The following is a 21,413-nucleotide window of genomic DNA, read 5'->3' on the forward strand; positions in this document are numbered from 1 at the left end:
GTCTCTGATGCCTTCTCAGTGTTGGCCCTGGGGGTGGATGAGGTAAGTCAGCCCCCCAAGTGAATCCCATTATCAACAGATAGTGAACCTCTATTTACATACAAGTACGGAGCGGTCTCGGGTGACGGCTGATGCGAACAGTGATCTGCTCTCTGTCCCGGCAGGGCCTGTGGGGTGGGGGCGTTACCTTACACTAGGAGAGGAAGTAAAAGTGATATCCTCCCCTCCCCCCCAGTCCACCACTGTCTCTCCTCATCCTCCACCCCTCTCTCTCTCCTCCACTTCTGAATCCCTTTCATCTCAGTCTCTCCTTACCCTCCACCTCGGTCTCTCCTTACCCTCCACCTCGGTCTCTCCTTACCCTCCACCACGGTCTCTCCTCACTCTCCACATTGGTCTCTCCTCACCCTCCATGTGTCTCTCCTCACCCTCCACACGTCTCTCCTCACCCTCCACACGTGTCTCCTCACCCTCCACGTGTCTCTCCTCACCCTCCACACGTGTCTCTCCTCACCCTCCACACGTGTCTCTCCTCACCCTCCACACGTGTCTCTGCTCACCCTCCACACGTGTCTCTGCTCACCCTCCACATGTGTCTCTGCTCACCCTCCACACGTGTCTCTGCTCACCCTCCACGTGTCTCTCCTCACCCTCCACACGTCTCTCCTCACCCTCCACATGTCTCTCCTCACCCTCCACACGTCTCTACTCACCCTCCACACGTCTCTCTCCTCACCCTCCGGGTCGCTCCTCACCCTCCACGTCTCTCCTCACCCTCCACGTCTTTCCTCACCCTCCACGTCTCTCCTCACCCTCCACGTGTCTCTCCTCACCCTCCACGTGTCTCTCCTCACACTCCACGTGTCTCTCCTCACACTCCACGTGTCTCTCCTCACCCTCCACGTGTCTCTCCTCACCCTCCACACGTGTCTCGCCTCACCCTCCACACGTGTCTCTCCTCACCCTCCACACATCTCTCCTCACCCTCCACACGTGTCTCTCCTCACCCTCTGCTGCACGCCGCTGCATGTCACAGTGCTGCATGCCTCACACTGCTGCACGCCGCACACTGCCGCACGCCGCACACTGCTGCACGCCGCACACTGCTGCATGCCGCACACTGCTGCACGCGGCACACTGCTGCACTCCACACACTGCTTTTATGAGAGTTTATGCTACTGACATTGTAAATGACAATGCCTTTTATTTGTTTTAAAACCAAAACATAAATAAAAGGCATTGTAATTTTACAAGGCCAATAGCTCAAACTCTTATAAACGCGAGACCTATTGCATTGCAAATGCTTGTTGTAGCTATGTGTGCTCACTGCTCAGAGCAGGAGCGCAAACGGGTCTGTTACCCTTACAAACTGACCCAGAAAACGAATGAGGATGGATAAAAGTGGCGCATAAATGGGATATTTAATTTTGTACAACGAGGCCTATTTCAAACTTGGCCTAGATTTTGTTGCTATCACTTTGGAAGTCACCACCAGTCTTGAGCATCAGATGCTCCCGCGTCTGGTTACAGGCCAATGTAACCTATTTGCAAATCATGTCAGGTGTTGCAAACTCCTATAAGTCTGGCGCTTTCCCACGTAATTTTAGTCACACGCCAAATAAACCATATAGGTGACATACTGTGTCATGCACCAGCTGCTTTATCTCAACTTTATCTCAACTTAGGTCTGTAACTAAAGTGCTTCATGCACCTGTGTGGCGCTTTCCCACGTAATTTTAGTCACACGCCAAATAAACCATATAGGTGACATACTGTGTCATGCACCAGCTGCTTTATCTCAACTTTATCTCAACTTAGGTCTGTAACTAAAGTGCTTCATGCACCTGTGTATTTTTTCATTGCCTTCAGCAGTATTGGCAGCAACCAGGGCACATCTGTATGCTGGGCACTTAGTGTCTGTCACTGTTGACTGCACACTCCAGGTTAGAGATCTTGAGAGGGGTCCCGCTGCTGTCACACTTACTTCCATCAGGCCTTCATGAGCATTGAGACACATTAGCGCCCTCATGCTCTGCCCTGACAGCGCAATTGAACCAGCAATCTCCATGTGATATAAATAAATGATGCAGTCCCAGCTGATGCAGATGTGCACCGGAAGCAAGGCCAGGGATTTAATTCCTGTCCTAGTTAGAGGTAGTTAGCAGACCAGAAAGAAACATAAATAAAGTGCAAGAGTGGGACACACACAGAATAGTGAGTAGACTGGAGATTTAGGGGCATATGTATCAACATCTCCATTTGCGATTCTCAAATAGCGATTTTTAAAGAATCGCTATTTGAGAATTGCAAAACGGGATGTATTTAAAAAATCGCAAATCTTTTGCGATTTCTTAAAATTCCTTAATTGCGATTAGCAAATTGCGAAATCGCAATTAAGGAATACCTTCCCATTCATTTCTATGGGCCAGGAGACCCATAGGAATGAATGGGAAGTAATTCTCAAATTGCGATTCACAATTTGCTAATCGCAATTTGAGAATAATTTCAAAGGTGCAAGGGTGTCATGATGACACCCTGATGCACCCCTGAAATGAGCATGTGTGTGCATATGGCGCACATACATGCCCTAAGGGCATGTATGTGGGCCACGTGGCGCTTTGTAAAATTCCAAAATATGCATTTTTAACAGAAATCGCAAATTACCACAAACTAGAAGTTGGTGGTAATTTGCGATTTCTTAAGGATAATTCGCAATGCTTTGGTGCGTGTTACATATCATTTAAGAAATCGCAATTTGTGATTTCTTAAATGCTTACGCAAAATTAAGAAATCGCTAAATTAGCGATTCCTTAAATTTGCGATGAGAATTTGCCTCATACATCCCGTTTTGCGAATTTTTAATCGCAAACGCTGTTTTTTGCGAATCGCAGCGTTTGCGATTAAAAATTCGGTTGATACATATGCCCCTTACTTCTTCTGACCCATGTGTGTCTGTAGCCGAGGGCACAGAGGGTCTGTTATAAGGTGCAGAGCTGCACTTACAGCTGGGAGAGCTTCCAAGACCTGGTGCCAGCTATGGCTGCCACCCAGGTTCCCCTCCATCACCGCTTTTAAAAGAGGGCAGTCAGCTCTGGCCCTGCGCCATCAAAGGGCCAGAGAAGAGGCGTGCCAGAGAAGCACAGCCAAATAGGAAGAGCCCTTATGGGCCCATATCGAATGTGTCTGACTCGGCTGCACAGATTCTACCGAAAGAAACCAAAAGCGCATCTTTAGGGGTGGACAGAACTTCGCAGAATTACGCTGAGTTTTTATGTAACTTTGCAGAATACCGATTGATCGATCAATATTTGACCTACTTGTGATAATCAACGTGACGGGATGTCCTATTTTTGTCCAGACTTTGTCTAGGTGTTATAAAGTGTTTTTTTGACTGCATTCAAATTATAATTGGTATTTTTGTGGGTGCATTATATTGCTTGTGATATGATCTACCAGTCAGTTTATAGTCTGTTGTCAGTGGTTATCATTAAGTGCATGTTTGTATGTCATGTGATTGTGTTTGCTTTAAGAAACCGGATATGCTGTAGTGTGATTATGTGATCAAGGCCATTTTGTTGTGGCCGAAACGCGTCATGGACAGTTCAACTAATATTCTATAAGGTTTTTTTTAAATTGCACCGCATCATTTGGAGTACATGCCCACTTCTTGTGAAGTTTGACATTATCGGGATAACTTTTGTAAATATAAATATATATATATATATATAAACCACACATACCTACAGATAAAGTCAATGCAACTTCTAAAAATGGAGATATACCTCAAAACAGAAATGCATACCTGTCACTTATTAATATTTAATATATATGTTAATAGTCCATCAAGTACCTAAAAACTAACTTAGTTTACATTTCATAACGGTTTCCTAAATATTTGTTCAAAAATGTTTTGCTCAAGATTTGGTTACAGTTGAGCTTAAAACAACACCAATGCTGTTGACAAACTTGACCGCAAAGAGTTCTCAAGCCCTTTGGCAGTATAGAGTGAGCTTATGCGATGCTGCACATTTAGCAGCTATTGCATTTACTATGCTACTTCACCCATGTCTGCTTCTTTTAAGATGTATGTTAAATAGGTAAACACAATGAAAGTACGCAGAAAATCCGCAACTAAACATGGTCAAGTTGACTGCTGCATTGCTTGACTGTTTTTTATTTATTTATTTTTAAATTTCTTTGATAGAGTTTTATATAGCGCAAACTTGCCCCGAAGGTATTGAGTATCAGAGCACTTTACATAGCACCAGTTGGGTTGCATGAGAACACATTCATTTTTGTTAGGCACAGGGAGATTAAGTGATTTGCCCAGAATCACAAGATGTTCAGCGTCATTGCCGAGACTCGAACACAGTTCCCCAGATTCGAGGTCGACCGCCCAGCCGTTAGGCCAGCTCCTCTCCCTATCTAGAACTATAAAGGTTAACAACTAATTCTGGGTTTTGGGTGGCAATACAAATATTCAGCATATGTGGATCAAGGGCATAGCAGTATTTAATCTCAGCACGTTACTAGTAGTTACTATGAAAAAAAGCTAGCTCTTCCTCGACAAAACAAAGGCCTCTGAGACCCACAGATAAATAGTGATGCAAGATCGTTAACTGTGTTTTTAAAGCCGTTTTAAGTGTCTCAACAACTGAAAAAAGTATTTTGCACCATGGACACCTCGCTTTAGGTGTCTGACATGAAGAAATGAAAGTGAAGCAACACTTTCTATATTTGAACAGAAATAGACAATAAAGGTGGTCCAAAAATGAAGAGAAACTATCGATTCGTTTATAGATAGGGCAATAATGACAAAACACAGTCTGAGTTAAAAAGATATGTGGCTTAATTTTTTAAAATTTTCATTTGAGCCCTTAAGAGATGACAGTTTGCCTGACACAGATCTATCTATATGTCTTCACACAAGGTTTAACGTTGTGGCGAAGCGTACTTTGAGCCCAGGCATTGGGCTAAAATAATCTGGCTGCAGAGTGTAACTTTGTTGTTGTACTGACCGAGTTGTGGAAAATAGGACAGAAAAATATCAAAAGCTTCAAGCAAGACCTGTAATCCAAATACACTGCCTATACATGGTTCCTAAAACATGGTGCACTATTTTAAATAACAGTGTATAAACACTGATTGGATAATTCCTGGTGCAGAACAGTCGCAGATCCACCAATGGGCAGCTCATTTTCAAGATCAGGCACCCAAGTAGCAGAACAGCGTGCTGTGGTTTAAGTAGTGTTTGTGCCTATGTGCATTTCAAGGGGGGGAAGACTGCTACGGGGGAAGCTAGATCAAATCAGGGAAATATAGCGCAGCCTGCATCACAGCAGTGCAGATCGGATCACTGCTGTGGAAATGACCCTTGCTAGGTGGGGTAGGGGCTCGAAAAGGGGGTGCAACGAGGCACCCAGGACTTTCATTCATACTCCAGACAGCATGGGTAGGCCCAGTGAATGATTTACAAAGTTTCACTTTGTAAGATTCAAGGCTCACCTTACTTGAACTTGAATGCTCCTTCGCTAAGTGTATACTGAAGCTTTACGCTGCAGTGATCTGGCGGGAGAAAGGAGAAAACTTAAAAACAGTGTAGATGTTGGGAGAGGACTGCAGAGACATGCACTCAGTAAGAATGCTTGAGGCCACTGGATGGACACTAGCCAGTGGAAGCAGTACTTGGTCCAGGCTCCAAGGTAGGACAAAGAAGACATGAAGGCAGGAAGGAAGACGAAGGTGAGAAAGAGGCGTTGAACATCAGAAACAAGCAAAAAAGAGCGACATGAGTACCACATGGGAGCCAGCCAATGGTAAGTAAAGGACCGTAGGAGCCAGCCTATAGTAGGTACAGGTAAGTAATGGGCAGGCTTTAAGTGTCTTTTAAGATTTGTTTTTTTATAAAAGACATTTAATAAGAGTTGTGCAGGCAAAACCTAAAAAGTTATATGTCTGCAAAGATTTGTGGCAATTCGACAAATAAGCACAAACTTCAGAGGAATTCCTACCTCTGGTAACCCTTACTATGAACCCAGAGTGGCTATAGCCAAGCTGTGAAATAGAGATAGAGGTATTTATAGCTAATATAATCCCTATCTCTTGTGTAACGTCTTCAGCCAATAATACCTTGTAGTCAGCAGCAATTGGGTTTTGATTTTTATTGGGTTTTGATTTTTAACATAGCAAGTGTTATCTCAAATGTCCCAGTATGTAAGTATTGTTGGCTAGAAATTGAGGGCCGGCTGCAACTGTTAGACATGACTTTTAGCTACTAGCCAGCTTTGCCAAACGGTGCATTGCTGAATGAGATGTTTAGCCTATATTTCAGCCCAGAGGTGGGAAGGAAAACAATATCCACTTTAAACAGATCAGGAAGTTCAGAACATCATTTGGAGCCACATTCATTTGGAGCCACATTCAATTTTAAAACAATCACTATTTAAACAAGCAACTGCTAATAAATGCTATATCAACTAGCAATCAATTAGTTAAAGATTACTTGTGACATTGGAAAATAAAATAAAATGCACTTTGAGCACAAACAGACAAGTACAAACTACTCTCCCTACTGAGGGACTGAGAAATAAAAAAAAAATGATATGCTGTGAAAGTAGCCTGCCTTATTGATTGTTTTAAAATTAAAGGTACAGTTGTCAGTAACAGTGTGTTTCATATACTTCATGTAAAATTAAAAAGCATTATTCAATTTTTCTTCTTTATATAAGGTTAGGTTCATACATTTTCAGTTACTTTGCAGAACCTGCTTTTGTTCTGGGGAGGGTGAAGGGTACTGATTTACTATAATAGATATACCCTACCAGGGGTGCCCGATGTGCGGTTATAAGTAGGAGGAGGTTCCCCACCTGCTATTGTCTTGTCCAGCATATACAAGGGTGCAAACAAATTGGCTGATTCCTATCTGCAGGAAGCTTGGTACAACAAGGTATGAGGAAGCCTACAGGATCCTTCAAACCGTTATGACCCCACATTTGGTATTTGCTGTAGCTAGATATTTGTTTCACGTTTGGCTGATAAGAAACTACTACTGAACTTACCCATAATAGCTCCTCTGATCGAATTTGATAAATTCTGTCTCTACTTCTTCTCCAGCAGTTGTTCTAACCCTTGGTTTTATTTTACTTGTGGAGCATGAAAGGATCATTCAGTGTTTGTAGAACGTGTATTTTTATTTGTATCTTAATGAGTAGGTGCTGTCTTTACTTTTTTTTACAAGATGCTGATTTTAACCTATTTTAACTATTGTATTTTTGTACTGTGCACCTCTTTTATGGTCTATTACAAAAATGAAGTGTATTATGATGATGTAATACATAAAGCATACACAAGACTGACCTACCCTAAATAATTGAGGGGTTATTATTATTATTATGTATTTTAATTAGTACAAAGCTTTACCAATTGCACTGATGCAAGAGAGAAGTGTGTGAAGAAAATACTCTCTCTGGCACTGGAGTACAGAGCTGACTTTTAAACCTTCAGCATTTTAAGGAAACTCCTTATCAAAAACGTGCTGTAAAATGCACCTTTTGCCCTCTATTTTACATAATGTTCTTAAGGGAGAACCCCTATATCCTCTTAGGAGCAGTCAGAATTGTTCACTTTTCTCACTCGATTAAACTTAATAATGATTTTTAAGCCTCACCACTTTCAAATTTAACCAACCACCACTGCAAAACAACCAAGACAGACACAAGGCACAGACAGGAATACATTTATCTTTTCAGTATTTTTAATGAGTGGGAGGGGTAAATTTTTTGGTCCTAATATTTATGGATATTTCAAAAATGTTTCACTCTAGAGCATGAGCAAAATATTTCTGAATAGCACTATTACAAATCAATTCTAAAAAAACACAACAAATGTTCTACTGAGTTCAAAATACAATTGATTGTAGATAAGAAAAGAGAAAGGGTGGATTCATCCTTTGGTTTGCAAAGTTTGCTTAAACAAGCAGCAGGTATGAAAGTTTAGAACCTGTTGGCAGCAGCTTTAGAGAGTGTAGGCAATGTCTACAAGAATCTGGAACACTAACAAAGAAACTACTGACACCGTCTGCCTGGATTTCTGCATGAAGAGGGCACTCAGTGTGCTCAATATTTATGATTTGAAAACGCGAAAACGCATGAGCAGACTTAATGTCAACAATTCAAAGCAAATACAGAGATGTCCATGCTCAGCTCAGAGGCTAGTGAGAATTTCAGACAGGTCATTTGCAAAGGGCATACACTGATCAAGGTATGTTAGTATGCAAACAATGATTAGTGGCTAAACAATTTAACAATACATTAACACATTAACCCCTTGCGCCCTGCGCGAAATCCCCCGCTGTGCGTGCAAATTAATGAGTGGGTGGGGTTCAGACAGCCCCCGGCCGTCCTCCGCATACACCCACCGTGAAGTCGGACGGCCACAGGCAAGGGGTTAAATAACAATTTTACAACATTTTCGGGACTTTCCATTCTGTTTAACAGTGCAAGAAATGCGTTTCTATGATAATCATTGAGACACTAATGCAGCAAAGCTCCTTATTTTTCAAATTTTGACCCTGCATGATATTATTAAACGAGTGGTATATTCTAAGACGTTCAAAAGCAGTCCAAGCTGTTCTGTTATTCTGCTCACAGTATTCACATCTGCATACTAATTGATGTTATGACTAGTCACTAACCATAAATCTAGCATCACAAATCTAAAATACTGTGAATTATTCAAAAGCATTCAGTTACAGTCACACTTCCCCTAACTATCAATGGAGCAATGTCCAAGCATGCATAACATATAGTCCACTTTGTTAATGAGAATCTGTGTGGGTTCAGTAATAATAATATTATTATTTTTTTAAGTATTTGAGATAACATACCACTGGATTTTCAAAAATCTGCCAGAGGTCATTGTTGAAGTGTGTAGTATTGTAGTTTGCAGTTGAAATGAGTCTCCCATATTCATGTTGGTTTGAAATATACATAAAAACGCCCTAGACAAAGACAGTTATATTAGCATCTTACACTGCATTATAATTGAATAGTAGAATATATAGACACAGACTGAGGTGTTTTGTTCAATTCTACTTCAAACTCTTATTTCCAGCTAAGTTTAAAAAATATAATCTGCCTTCGAAAAATGTTCAAATACATTCAACCATGGCTCATTATTTTCAAATTAAATGTAATTATTAAATAAACACAATGTGGGTTATTTGCCATTGTAAAACAAGTGCTGGAACATACATAATATTATTCGGTCCTTATAATTGTTTTTGCGATTGGTTGTGTAGTTCTGAAAAATAACTGCTTATTTAATAGAAAAGTCTATGCTACAAAAGAAAACATTTCATTAAGTGGCATTCTGTAAAAGGGAGTCTTGAATTCCAGTAAGAGACAGACAGAAAGAAGTACACATACAACGCTTATGGTGAATTTGTTAGATCAGATTCTCAGAATACTTGATGAGATACAAGAGCAATGTCTCCTCCTGAAATGAAATATGTTATCCTCATTGAGCGATATAAGAAGGCTGCAAGATTCAGTGGAAAAAGAAATGCAGTAACAAGTAGTTTGTTTCACAGCATGAAGCGATGATCTCACTCAGACACTCTCTCATACATTGTGAAAATGGAAAAAAATCACCTACAAAGAAAAGTTAAACAAATCAACAAATTAGTAGAAGAAAAACATGATTAGAAGAATGTGGTTTGAAAAGTAACCGTTTTTTCAGAGTAGGTATAATAGTGCAAAACCGGAACCCAAGGTGCTTTCTCCATCTTTATAGATGGGCACATAAAATCATCATTATGTAACATTTTATTACTTGCGTTAGAGCATGGAAGGTCGCAGATGTTAAAGGTATTTGCTTTTGAAAGTTGTAACGCCATATACGACATCAATTTCTCTTTGTGTATATTAATGTTCAGGTTTTGGATTCAGAGTCTATGAGAGTGACTGAGTGACTGAAAAATGAAAGCATTTGTTAGACACTCTTCAAAACGGCTTACTTCAGGCATCATTAGGAACCCCAATCTAACTCCAAAAGGGAAGAGACAAGGAAACGTTTGCAATAAGGTTTTTAGTGCTTGTTTGAATAGAGTGTGATTCTTTATCTGCCTAAATTCTAGATTGTGAGTTTAACCCTTTTGGAACTTGAACTTTGAACTTTGCTTACCTGGTAGAGACCAGGAATCTGGACTGTGTAAATAAAGTGTGGTTGCTGGACCTTACTGTACTTCGTAAGATATATGTCTCAGGCATCAAGATAACCACCCCACAACATGAATTCCTTATAAACTTTCATAAATCATTTACGGAATTCTACTATATTGTTGTCAATGCGATGCCTTTTTAAACTTCACTATCACTATTTCACACCACGCTTTTTATTTATTTTTGTGAGCACTGTATAATTGATATAGTGTAAATAAATATCTGTCATCTTTTTGACCTACATGACCCTCTACAGACTCTGTCTTTTGCTCCCTACAGAATTGATTTAATCTTTTCTTAAAAAAGAAAACAGTGCCCATCTCTGGGTCACCCCTCTTACCCTTGGACCTTTTAGGCCACACTTGAACCATTGTTCGTTAAATATTGATCATCACACCAGGTTCACATAATGGGGTACCCTTGTTTCCCTAAACCTCAGGCATGTAAATGTGCTTGTACTTATATAGCGCACAGCTACCCCGGACCGGGGTCTCCCGGCGCTGTACTCATACCGCTAGGGAACCCTTCCTGGCTTTTTCCCTGTGAAATGTCCACTCCTGGGCATCCCCAGGGTGAAGCCAGGCATCCCAGTGCTGTGGGGTTGTTGTGGAGAATAAGCAAGCTATTGCCCAGAGTTGCAGCGTGAGACCCATGATTAGAATAGGCTCTGAGGCGAGAATATCCGGTCCGCGGAATTTATAGCCCAAGACCCTGCCGCGACGGGAATCGAACCCTGGTCCCGGACCAGTGCTCTGCCTTGAGGTCTGCCGCTCTAACCATTGAGCCACACATTGAGCCATAGGCATCTCATTGTGGGTGCAATTTCGGGTGATTCAGAAAAGCAGAAAGTGAATTATCTTGCTTGCAGAAAGTCAATAAAACAAAAACACACACGCGCACACACACACTCACATATATATATATGAATATATCTATATATATATATGTCTGTATGGATGCATATATAAATGATTACGGTTTCCTCAATTTACAGATGCCGCGGCACACCGGAGTAAGTTGTAAGAATTGATTTTAATTTCACTCGCTCCTAAGCAAAGGCATTACGTCAACGGGTTAACCGCATCTTTGCTATTATGTTCAAATATGGCCCCCCATGTACAAAGGAAGAAAATTATTAAAATCGGGTATATAAATGTTAAAAACCGAAATTAATGGAACACAGACATCGACATGAATATATTATATAATAATGAATTATATTTAATTATATTTTGTTAAACAAAATATTGAATTAATGAGACAAAAGTAGAAAAATAGAAATTTTATACTTTTGGTTGGCAACTACAAAATGGCAACTGCAAAAAGCCTATGTTTTTTGTTCTTCTATCATGTCTGAAACATCTATTGTTAAAAGGAAGAATGTACGATATGGTCGGCGTCGTGACCAAGGTGCATGTGAGCACCAACATGCGTTGACGTAATGTCTTTGCCTAGGAGCGAGCAAAATTGAAATCAAACCTTACAACTTACTCTGGAGTGACATGGAATCCTTAAATTGAGAAAACCATAATTATTTATGTAAATCAGCGTGCAGCGAAGCACTGAAACTCGAGCACCATCGGCGATCGTGAAGCAAGAGCGAAACGCACCGAACACAGAAGACAATGTATGTAAAGCTTCGGTCAAAAGGCAGAATAAACAGTGGGCACTATAGGAAGCGGTTTATAAAGTTTTATTCATTCAAGGACACACTGACACGTTTCGTCAGAGCCTTTTTCAAAGTGCAGAAAAAAACAAAGGTTAAAAGGACTTTATAGTTTGGTTCAGATTTTACATTCACAAAACCATTAACAGTTATACCTATAGGAAGGAGGAGGAACAGCCATCACTCACAAAGAGATCATACAGTGTACTATCCCCACCGACACCACCACCACCCCATGGAACATCTCAACTTCAATCTCCACACGGATGACAAGACAACCATCAGAGGCACTCATACGCAGAAGGGGTTTGCTTGTAGCTACGTGACACGATAAACAACGAAAACGGTGAGAGGCTGCCCTTATTTAAATCGCAATGACTGTCCGTCGGTTACCTCCCCATCCAGCTCTAGTCCAGCCAGGGGGACAGGTAAGGCATCCATTTTCAAGGACAGACACTCTCTTTTTTTAGTATTGGTAAGCCCGAGCGCCTTTTCTTTCATTATCTACCAGACTGCTAGCGCCTGGGTCTGAAGACTCTCTTTCATTTGTAACTTTCATATGTAGGAGTCGGTTTAAAGTTTGTCTATTACTTGTTGATCTCTTGAATGACGTTGGTAATGTACACTGAGGCATATTCCGATTATATGCATGTAAGCATAGTGGTTTCGTTTTTGCATGACCATACGGACTCGGCTGAGTGCATTTGGTGTTTGGTAAAAAAACTAAAGAGAAACTAATGCATAATTACAACAACGGTTCTAGGAGATAAATCATGACAGTTGAGTGTACCTGTTGAGAGGATCCCGGGTGTATACCTTTCACCTATAAACACATCCCGGGCAGCACGAAGACGTTCTCATGCATTTCATAGTGCAAATTAAGAAAGTATTTTCATAGCCCCATATTGGAACTTTAAAGATTTTACATGGCAGAAAGGGCCTCCCTGTGATTTGGCTGTGGTTATCATATTGCATGGCAAGAATTTTTAATGTAACAAGGTAGCCAGTTTTCAGAGCAATTTTTGACTTCGAATATGGTTTGTATGTTTGTACCCTAATACAGAGCGGTGCCTCACTTCCTGAGCGGATGCCAGGTGAGGTGAGGAGCACACCCGCATAAAGCCGGGTAAGTGCAATAACTTGTTTAGAAATGTGGTTGATAATTTACACCAGTGGGTAAATGATACATTAAAGTAGTATCAGACACCATCAATGCATTACCTATACTGAGTTTCTCTAACAACAATAGTATATTGAACAGTTTTTAGGAGGTTTTTATATTTTCTTTTTCAGGATTGCATCCTACACTCCTGTGACAGTCAACACTACTTTACACGCACAGGAGCGAACAGGTGGTATTGAACCAACCGTTTTATGTTTGTGATCTTACCTATTTTGCACATATAGCACATCATTTGCAGTAGCGATTTCTTTCTAAAGGTCCTGATGAAAGCCAGGATCACAGTATCCTAAGGCTGAAACATGTAGACATGCCATCCTTGTGGACTTTTTTACAGTTATTTGTTTAAAACTGTATACGCACTGTTTTTAGGTTTGACACTAGGATAGTGCCTATTAATGTTGAGTATCCTGGTAGCCAATTTTAAAATCACTTATTTTCACACACACTATAGTCACATGCACTGCAACCATCACCCCAAAACAAGAATCTGAGGCAACTCATCCAGGGACTATTGCAGTTTCCATCTTATGCGACTCCTTTTAACATCTGTTAGCTCCCTTCAATATTGGAGAAGGTTGCAGCGTTCAGATGCACTAGGGTTTGTAACCCAGTGGAATCCCAAATGATGAAGCATGCCCCTCCGGTGGGTGATGGGATTCTATCCTTTTTATAAGGATTCCCCTAATCAACTCAGTTTAACCAGTTGTTGTTAGAGTTTATAATTTTTTCAGACCAACAATTTTTCTTGTGTTTGTTGAACCATCTGAGGCACCCTCATATATCAACCCCCAGGCCCGTGCTCCAACTTATGCAACACCATTGCAGACTTCATTCTGACCCTAGCCTAAGACTCCAAGGACTACATCTTCCTCGGTGACCTAAATTTCAATGACCCCAACGAAAAAAACAGCACACACCTCCTCTACAGTATGAGCAGCCTTGGATTGACCTAGATTGTCCATGACTCTACACACACCGCAGGACACATGCTGGAACCCACTTTCACCTCCAGCAGCTGTGCCAAATACAGCCATGTCACAGAAATCACATGGACCAATCCCTCCATCGTCCACTTCAGCATCTCCAGTCCCCGCACTGCCACCTCTAATCTGACCAACGTCCCCCACCAGAGGTGGAACAAAATCTCAGAGACCAACTGGGCAAACGTCCTCAACACCTCCAACCCTGCTACCGCCACCAACCTCAAACAGGTAGTAAAAAACCTCAAAGCCTGGATCAGCAATTGCGCAGACAACATAGTCCCCATCAAGAGCAACAACCAGAGAAAATCCTCCAAAAAGACCAGTAGGTTCACCCAAGAACTCAGAACAGCTAAACGAAGCTTCAAACAGTTTGGAGAGGTGATGGCACACAGCAAGAACACCTTCGACTGGGCAGCCTTCAAAACCTCCCTCAACCTCTACCAACTTCTGCTGAGGACAATAAAGAAGACAGCCCTTGCTACCCACATCAAAACATGCACCAGCAACTCCAAGGAACTTTTCAACATCTTTAAGGAATTCTCCAACCCGGCTGCCAGGGAAAACAACATCACACCCTCAGAGGAGCTGTGCGACAACATTTCCCACTTCATCCTTGACAAGATCGCAACCATATACAGAAACTGCAAACCCCAACCCATACGTACCAAATTTCTTGACAGACATGGCACCACCGTAACCGACACAAACTACAGACTGACCAACTGGCACATCCTCTTGACCAAGGACACCACTATGAAATCCATCCACTCAGGATCTCCCACAGACCCATGCCTGCACCACATCTTCAATCTCGAAAACCAAAGGATCAAGCAGGAACTTACCATCCTACCCAACACCTCTATCACTACCACTACACTCAAAAAACCCTCCACTGACCCCAACGATCTTAAAAACTACTGGCCGATCTCCCAGCTCCCATTCCCTTCAAAAGTACTGAAAAAAATCATGAACAATCAACTCATGGCACATCTGGAGCAGAACCAGCTACTCGACACCTCCAGTCCGGCTTAGGCAGCAATCACAGCACCAAAACCGCTCTGATCGTAGCCACCTATGACATACGAACCCTAATCGACCAAGGAGAAACTGCAGCTTTGACCCTCCTCAGCGTCTTGCAGCCTTCGACACAGTATCCCATCACACACTGATCAAAAGACTCCGCCACATTGACATCGAAGGGGACACACTCGGATGGATCACCTCCTTCATCCCCGGAAGAACCCCTGGGATCCACCTCCCACCTTTCACCTCTGAACCCAAAGAGATCACCTGCAGTGTCCCCCAAGGCTCATCACTCAGCCCCATGCAATGCATATATGAACCCGATGGGGAAAATCGGCAGATCCCAAGGTCTCAACATAATTTCCTATGCAGATGACACCCAACTCATCATCTCACTCACTGACGACCCCGCTACTGCCAGAACCAACTTCCACAGATGCATGACAAATGTCACCGACCGGATGAAGAACAACTGCCTGCAGCTGAACACAGACAAGACAGAAGTACTAATCTTTGGCAGCAGCTGTAACATAGGAAATGACTCCTGGTGGCCATCAGACCTAGTACCTGCACCCACTCCCTCCAACCATGCCAGAATCCTCAGAATCATCATTGACAACAAGTTCACCATGATCAATGCCATCTCCTCTGCCTGCTTCCTCACTCTGTGCATGTTATGTAAGATCATCAAGTGGCTACTCCTACACCCAAGACACTCCATGACATAGGCCTTCATCAGCATCCGATTGGACAAGGGCAATTCCCTTTACATAGGAATATCCACCCACCTTCTATAGAGTCTTTAGACCATACAGAACACTGCATCCAGACTGATCCTCATCGTTTTCCGATTAACCCACAGCACAGTCCACCTCAGGAAACTGCACTGGCTCCCCGCACAGAAAAGATGCCAATTCAAGCTGCTAGCCCATGCACACAAGGTTCTACACAACCAAGGACCCACCTACATTAACCACCAGCAGAAATACCCCCAACCATTAAGGAGACTACACTCTGCCTCCCTTTCACTTGCCATTTCCCCGCATTTACTGAAGCAGAAGTGGAGCATGCTCCTTCTCCCACGACACAGCAAAGACCTGGAACAGCCTCTTCGCACACCTCAAACCATCACCTCACTTCTGGAATTCCGAATGTCCCTCAAGACCTGGCTGTTCGAATAAGCCTATGGGCCTGTAAGCACCTCGTTGCCCTATCGGGTGATTACCAGCCCTTTATAAATCCTGATTGATTGAATGATTGAAACTTATCTCACGAAACTATAACTCATGCCCTAAGGTAACTATAATTCACGCTCCCGCCATACATAGTTTTCTCATCACTAACTTTATTGCAAATGTTGCATTTATATAATGAATGATGTCATACAAGATGTCATTACAGATGTGAAATATGGAGTAAGCAGCAGTGCATGGCGAGGATGTGAGTTATAGTTACCTTAGGGCATGAGTTATAGTTTCTTGAGATAAGTGTAACTATAACTGTTGAATTTCTATGGTTTTTTGAGTGTAAAATCTGAACCTAACTATAAGGTCCCTCTAACCTAATTTTTTGATTGAATTTCTAAGGTTATTTTTAACTCTATGTCCTAACTATAACATCAGTGTAACCTTTAGCTTTTTCAGTGAATTTCTAGGGTTTTTAATAATGTTAAGTAATATTTAATTACCTTACATTATTTCAAACCCTGCCACGCATGGCCAATCCCCCTTAGGCACCCAACCCCATGCCATGCACACCCTTTGACCATGCTCAGAAGGAAATAGCAGCAGGGCCTGGCCTGCGGACAGGCTCTATGGCCCACCCACCAAAATGTAGGCAACCCAGAAATCGTAAGCACGTCTCCCCAGGCCAATTATGGCTCCTAGGACCCCATCCTAAAGGGCCACCCAATTACTAAAAGAGGAGGGGCCGCACAACCCTTCTCCCGGGCTGATTTCGGCCCAGGGACCCCATCCCTCAGGCCCTATACCCTTACTAAAAGTGGAGGGTGTCATGTGCCCCCCTCCATGGGCAGATTTTGGCCCTATGGACCCCATCTCCTGGGGACTGGTCAAGTAGTAAAATGGGAGGGGGCCATATGTCCCCAATCCCGGGTTGATTTTAGTCTAAGGTACCCCACCGGGGCCTGGCCAATTAATAAAAAGAGGTGGAGGCCATGCAGCCCATCTCCCAGGCTGATTTTGGCCCAAGAGATCCTATTTCCTGGAGCTCAGCAATTAATAGAAGGGGAGGGGGCATGTAGCCCCCCTCCCTGAGGTGATTTTAGCCTGAGAGACCCCATCTTCCAGGGCCTGGCCAATTGGTAGAAATGGTAGAAAGGAAGGTTGACCACAAGGCTCCCCTCCCCAGCCTCATTCTGGCCCTGGGGACCCCATCCCCCGAGGCCTGGCCTCTTGTTGATGGTTACCCTAGCTCCATCCAGGGCATCCAGTGTGCACTGTTGGAAAACTGAGGTGGGAGCCTCAATGCCCTGTGGTTCTTGCCGGCTTCCCCACGTCGGCATGAGCCAGCATTGATCCTGCATGCAGGCAGTAGCAACAAATGCTGCTACCTGTGTGGGGGAGCAAGTTTTTCATCTGACATCTTGAGAGTTGGCAGGAAAACAGGTAAAAAGTCTTCTCCCAGCGGGTGGGAGCAGCTTTGCTGCTCCCACCCACTGCGAGGGTACTTACTGTTTGCTCTCGCTTCGCTGGAGCTGTCAAAGCTCCCACCAAGCAACAGCAAACAACTATTGACTGAGGGTAGGCACCTCAGGACAAAGGGAGCTGGCCCTGGAGTGCGGCAATCCCCAGGGCCATTAATGGCTCCTGCAGGGGGGCTGTGCAGCCCCCTTCCTTTTTTTTTGCAGGGCCTGTCCCGGGGAGGTGGAGATCCATAGGGCTGAAAACGCTCCTGGAGGGATGACCACGAGGGCCCCCTCCCCATTCCATATTTGCCCAAGCCCCAGGGAAATTGTGGTACCTCGGGCCATCATAGCCCCCCTCTCCTGGTATTTAATTTATTGGTCTTGCCCCAGGGATACTGTTCCCTGGGGCTGTATATGGCCTGTCCCTGGGGAGGTTGCGGTCCCAGGGGCTGACATGAGCCATGAGAGGGGAGCCACGTGTGTCCCCTACTCAAACATAATAAATTAGCCTCTGGAACCGGGCTCGCCTGTTTGCCCAGTCATGGGTCTGGAGCTTGCTACTCCACTGGATTCAAGCTAGCCTGGCTGATGAGGCGTGATACCTTAAAACCGGTCCCAGGATGCTTGTTTTACAGTTCAGGGAGGACCTGGCCTTGCAGTTCGGGCTGGACTGTTCCCATGGGGAGCAGGGTCAAGACTGATTTGCAAGGGGCTGGGTCTAAACTGGGGTGGCATGGTGAGCAAAAAAACGATGGATTTAACCCAGATCTGTGACTGTGTGAATGCTTGAGAGATTTTTGCATTCCATCCATAATCTTTTTATGTTGCTATTCCTACCTTGCCCCCTTCTCTTTTTGTAACTTTTTTGGGGGGACTATGCTGAGAAGCATGAGATCTCAACATGAGTTCTGTTGGATCCTTAAAGGATCCGCGTCCCTAAAGACACAAATTTGTCTTTTCTTAAATAACTGGAAACCTACTGAACGGATTAAAACCAAATCACAAAAAGGGCTCAGTTTCAACCAAGAGCTAACTTCCTGCCAAATTTGGTGTAATTCTGGCAGCCGTTTGGGCTATAGCCATGTCTAAAATACCTATGGGAAATTGCATGGGGAAAAAGCATTTTGGAACCCATATGTTTTCTCAGCCCCCGCTTGACGAATCGCCTCACAACATCTGAACTTCGGTGCATGCTAATTTTGAAGACTTGTCAAATGGCGCCAAAGTAATTGGAATTTTTTTTTATTTCTTATGGAAACTAAGTCCTTACTTTAACTACCTAATAAATATATAGGTATATATATATATATGCCTGCTAATCACTGTGAAGGGGTTGCAATCACTATACTTTGGTGCTGTATCCACCTTCTACAGACCTCAACTGGTGTACTGTGCATGTTTTGTTAGTTTTGGTTAGGTTTAATAGCTGGGTAGGCGTCCCTGTTACAGATCACAAATATTTTGTATGCCACAAGATCGAAATTTTAACCAGGATTTGCTTAGAAGTTTGCAATGACTCTTCGATCCTTGTAAGAGGTTGTATGATGTCACTGATTGAGCTGTGATCAGAATCAAAACTTTTGTAGTGTCACACCTGGAAAAGTGTATATTTGTGTCTTTGCTTAGATGTCTATTTGTGTGCTTAGGTATCTGTCAGTCTGCATATGTGTGTTTTTGTGTAGGCGTATGTCTGAGTTTAATTGTGTATGTAAATATGTTTACACAATATATGACAGGGTTGCCTACAAAAGTGATGTTGAATAAATAAAAAGCACCTTTCCACTACAGTTTGACTTTTTCTCCACTCCCGGGCCCCCCCCCCCCTCCTCTGTCGTGGACCATTTATGATTACTATGTGATGGGGACTTCCCTACCCCGGGAGCACGTACTGACACTTATAATTCTTATTGCCTTGTTCGTGTGAAATGTTTATAAGTTTTAAATTAAAAGCTGAAACTGTCTTTATACTGGTATTCGGATACATACTGCTGCCTTCACTCAGAGTGCGGACGGACTAACAGGATCTTTTGATTGACATGTCTGTATAACGATGAACTAACTCTTCTCGTACTACTTAGCGGCCGGCCCAAGTGGTTGTAGGCCCATGTCTGTAACTCTTTGAAGTCAAATAAAGGTTTCTTATTAAAAAAAAAAAAAAAAAAAAAGCACCTTTCCAGATTACATTTGTTGTGAAGCCCTCCAACCTTAAAAAAAAGACATAACATAAAACACTCTTCAATAATACTCAGACACAATGCTGCAGAAATATAGACACTATACCACACAAAAACACAGAACAGACGGACATACACCAATACAGGTATACACACACACACACACACACGATCATGCACAAACAGTTACGAAATTGTTTACACATACAAAAATACAGACATTAACAAAGACATAAACACATGCACACACAAGCATACATAGATGCACATTTGCCCTCAACCATTGAAAAGACACACACACGCACACTCAATCATGCACACATACCGAAGCATATATCTAGACATTCAAAGCAAACTACACATTTTCTCTAAACAGTTGCATGTAGACCACATAAAAATATGCACACAATTCCAAATCTAAACACAAATGAACACATAATTAACACATATGAACACATAACACAAACTCAGAACATAAACTGTACCAAAGTCAGGTGTTGGAACACATACACACTAACATATAAAAATGCACACATGCATATAGACACAAGCATACACACACAGACACACCCACAAATAAACAAATTCAGTTGCATTAATACAGACGCACCAAAACTTACAAGAACAGGAACACAGGTACACATAAGCAAAAAACACAGTGTTTAACAAGGCATGTTTCACTTAAATAGCAGGTGCTAACTAACCTAGATTCTGCAACCAACCATGCTCACACTCAAACGCCTTTTTAAAGATGGTCAGAATGTCACCATTTTTTGAAGTACTAAACATCTATTTTTGTTCATTTTAATTATGACTCTGAAAAAAGAGTTCAACATGCAAATAAGCGTTTTGGTCTGGAACCGCGGACTCCAAGCAACGCCAGAGACATCCGCCGCCAGATGAGTTAGGGAGGGCTTGCAGCTGCCTGGCTAAATGTGTTCAAAGTAATAATTGCAACTATTTCTTAAACTTTCCAATGAATGCATCTGGAACAGATCCTGCTCCATGTATCTCTATTTCCATTACAACTGGATATTAACTAAGCCGGCTAAACAAGGAAAGCTGAAGCTAATATTCCCCAACACAGCAGGACCCTTTCTTATAACCCATAGCGCTCTTTTTAACGAGACAGCCATATGTTGTAAATGTCTCGGTTAAAACTATTGGCCCAGAATTCCTCTGAGAAGGCAAGCTAACAATATCCAGAACAGTTTAAATGACTGTAAAATAATAACATTAGTAAAGCAGACAAAATCACAATTTACCAAAGTAGAAAGTGCATGTAATATTTTACAGCCAATAAATATAAAATAATTGAAAAAAAACCTTTGGGGGTCTGAGCATATGGAATGTTTCCGGAGTGGGGGAGTCTTTTTCCCTTTGGAAAGTCTAAAATGAAGGAGAAGCATCAAATAAGTTGACTTGTAAATTCTCTTTAGTTATAGCTATTTTTACTGTAGCAATGTGAAGTATCTCAGGCTTGCATCCAAAGCAGACTTTCTGATTGTAGCCAATTT

The 21,413-nt window shown here is 42.5% G+C and overlaps 1 protein-coding gene across 2 annotated transcripts in view; it reads right to left on the reverse strand.

The window, feature by feature from the left end:
- The window catches only part of PLOD2 (procollagen-lysine,2-oxoglutarate 5-dioxygenase 2), a 357,685-nt gene that overhangs the window by 34,224 nt on the left and 302,048 nt on the right, over window positions 1-21,413 (reverse strand). The window contains exons 14-15 of one of the 2 annotated variants that reach the window (XM_085634099.1): window positions 21,223-21,285; window positions 8,885-8,998 (exon numbers count right to left, since the gene is read on the reverse strand). In XM_085634099.1, coding sequence (XP_085490225.1) covers window positions 8,885-8,998; window positions 21,223-21,285 — 177 coding nt within the window. The remainder of the gene's footprint in view (window positions 1-8,884; window positions 8,999-21,222; window positions 21,286-21,413) is intronic. The other variant, XM_085634100.1, reaches the window with a different exon arrangement.

This window comes from Triturus cristatus, chromosome 11 (assembly GCF_964204655.1).
Source record: "Triturus cristatus chromosome 11, aTriCri1.1, whole genome shotgun sequence".
Lineage (NCBI taxonomy): Eukaryota > Metazoa > Chordata > Amphibia > Caudata > Salamandridae > Triturus > Triturus cristatus.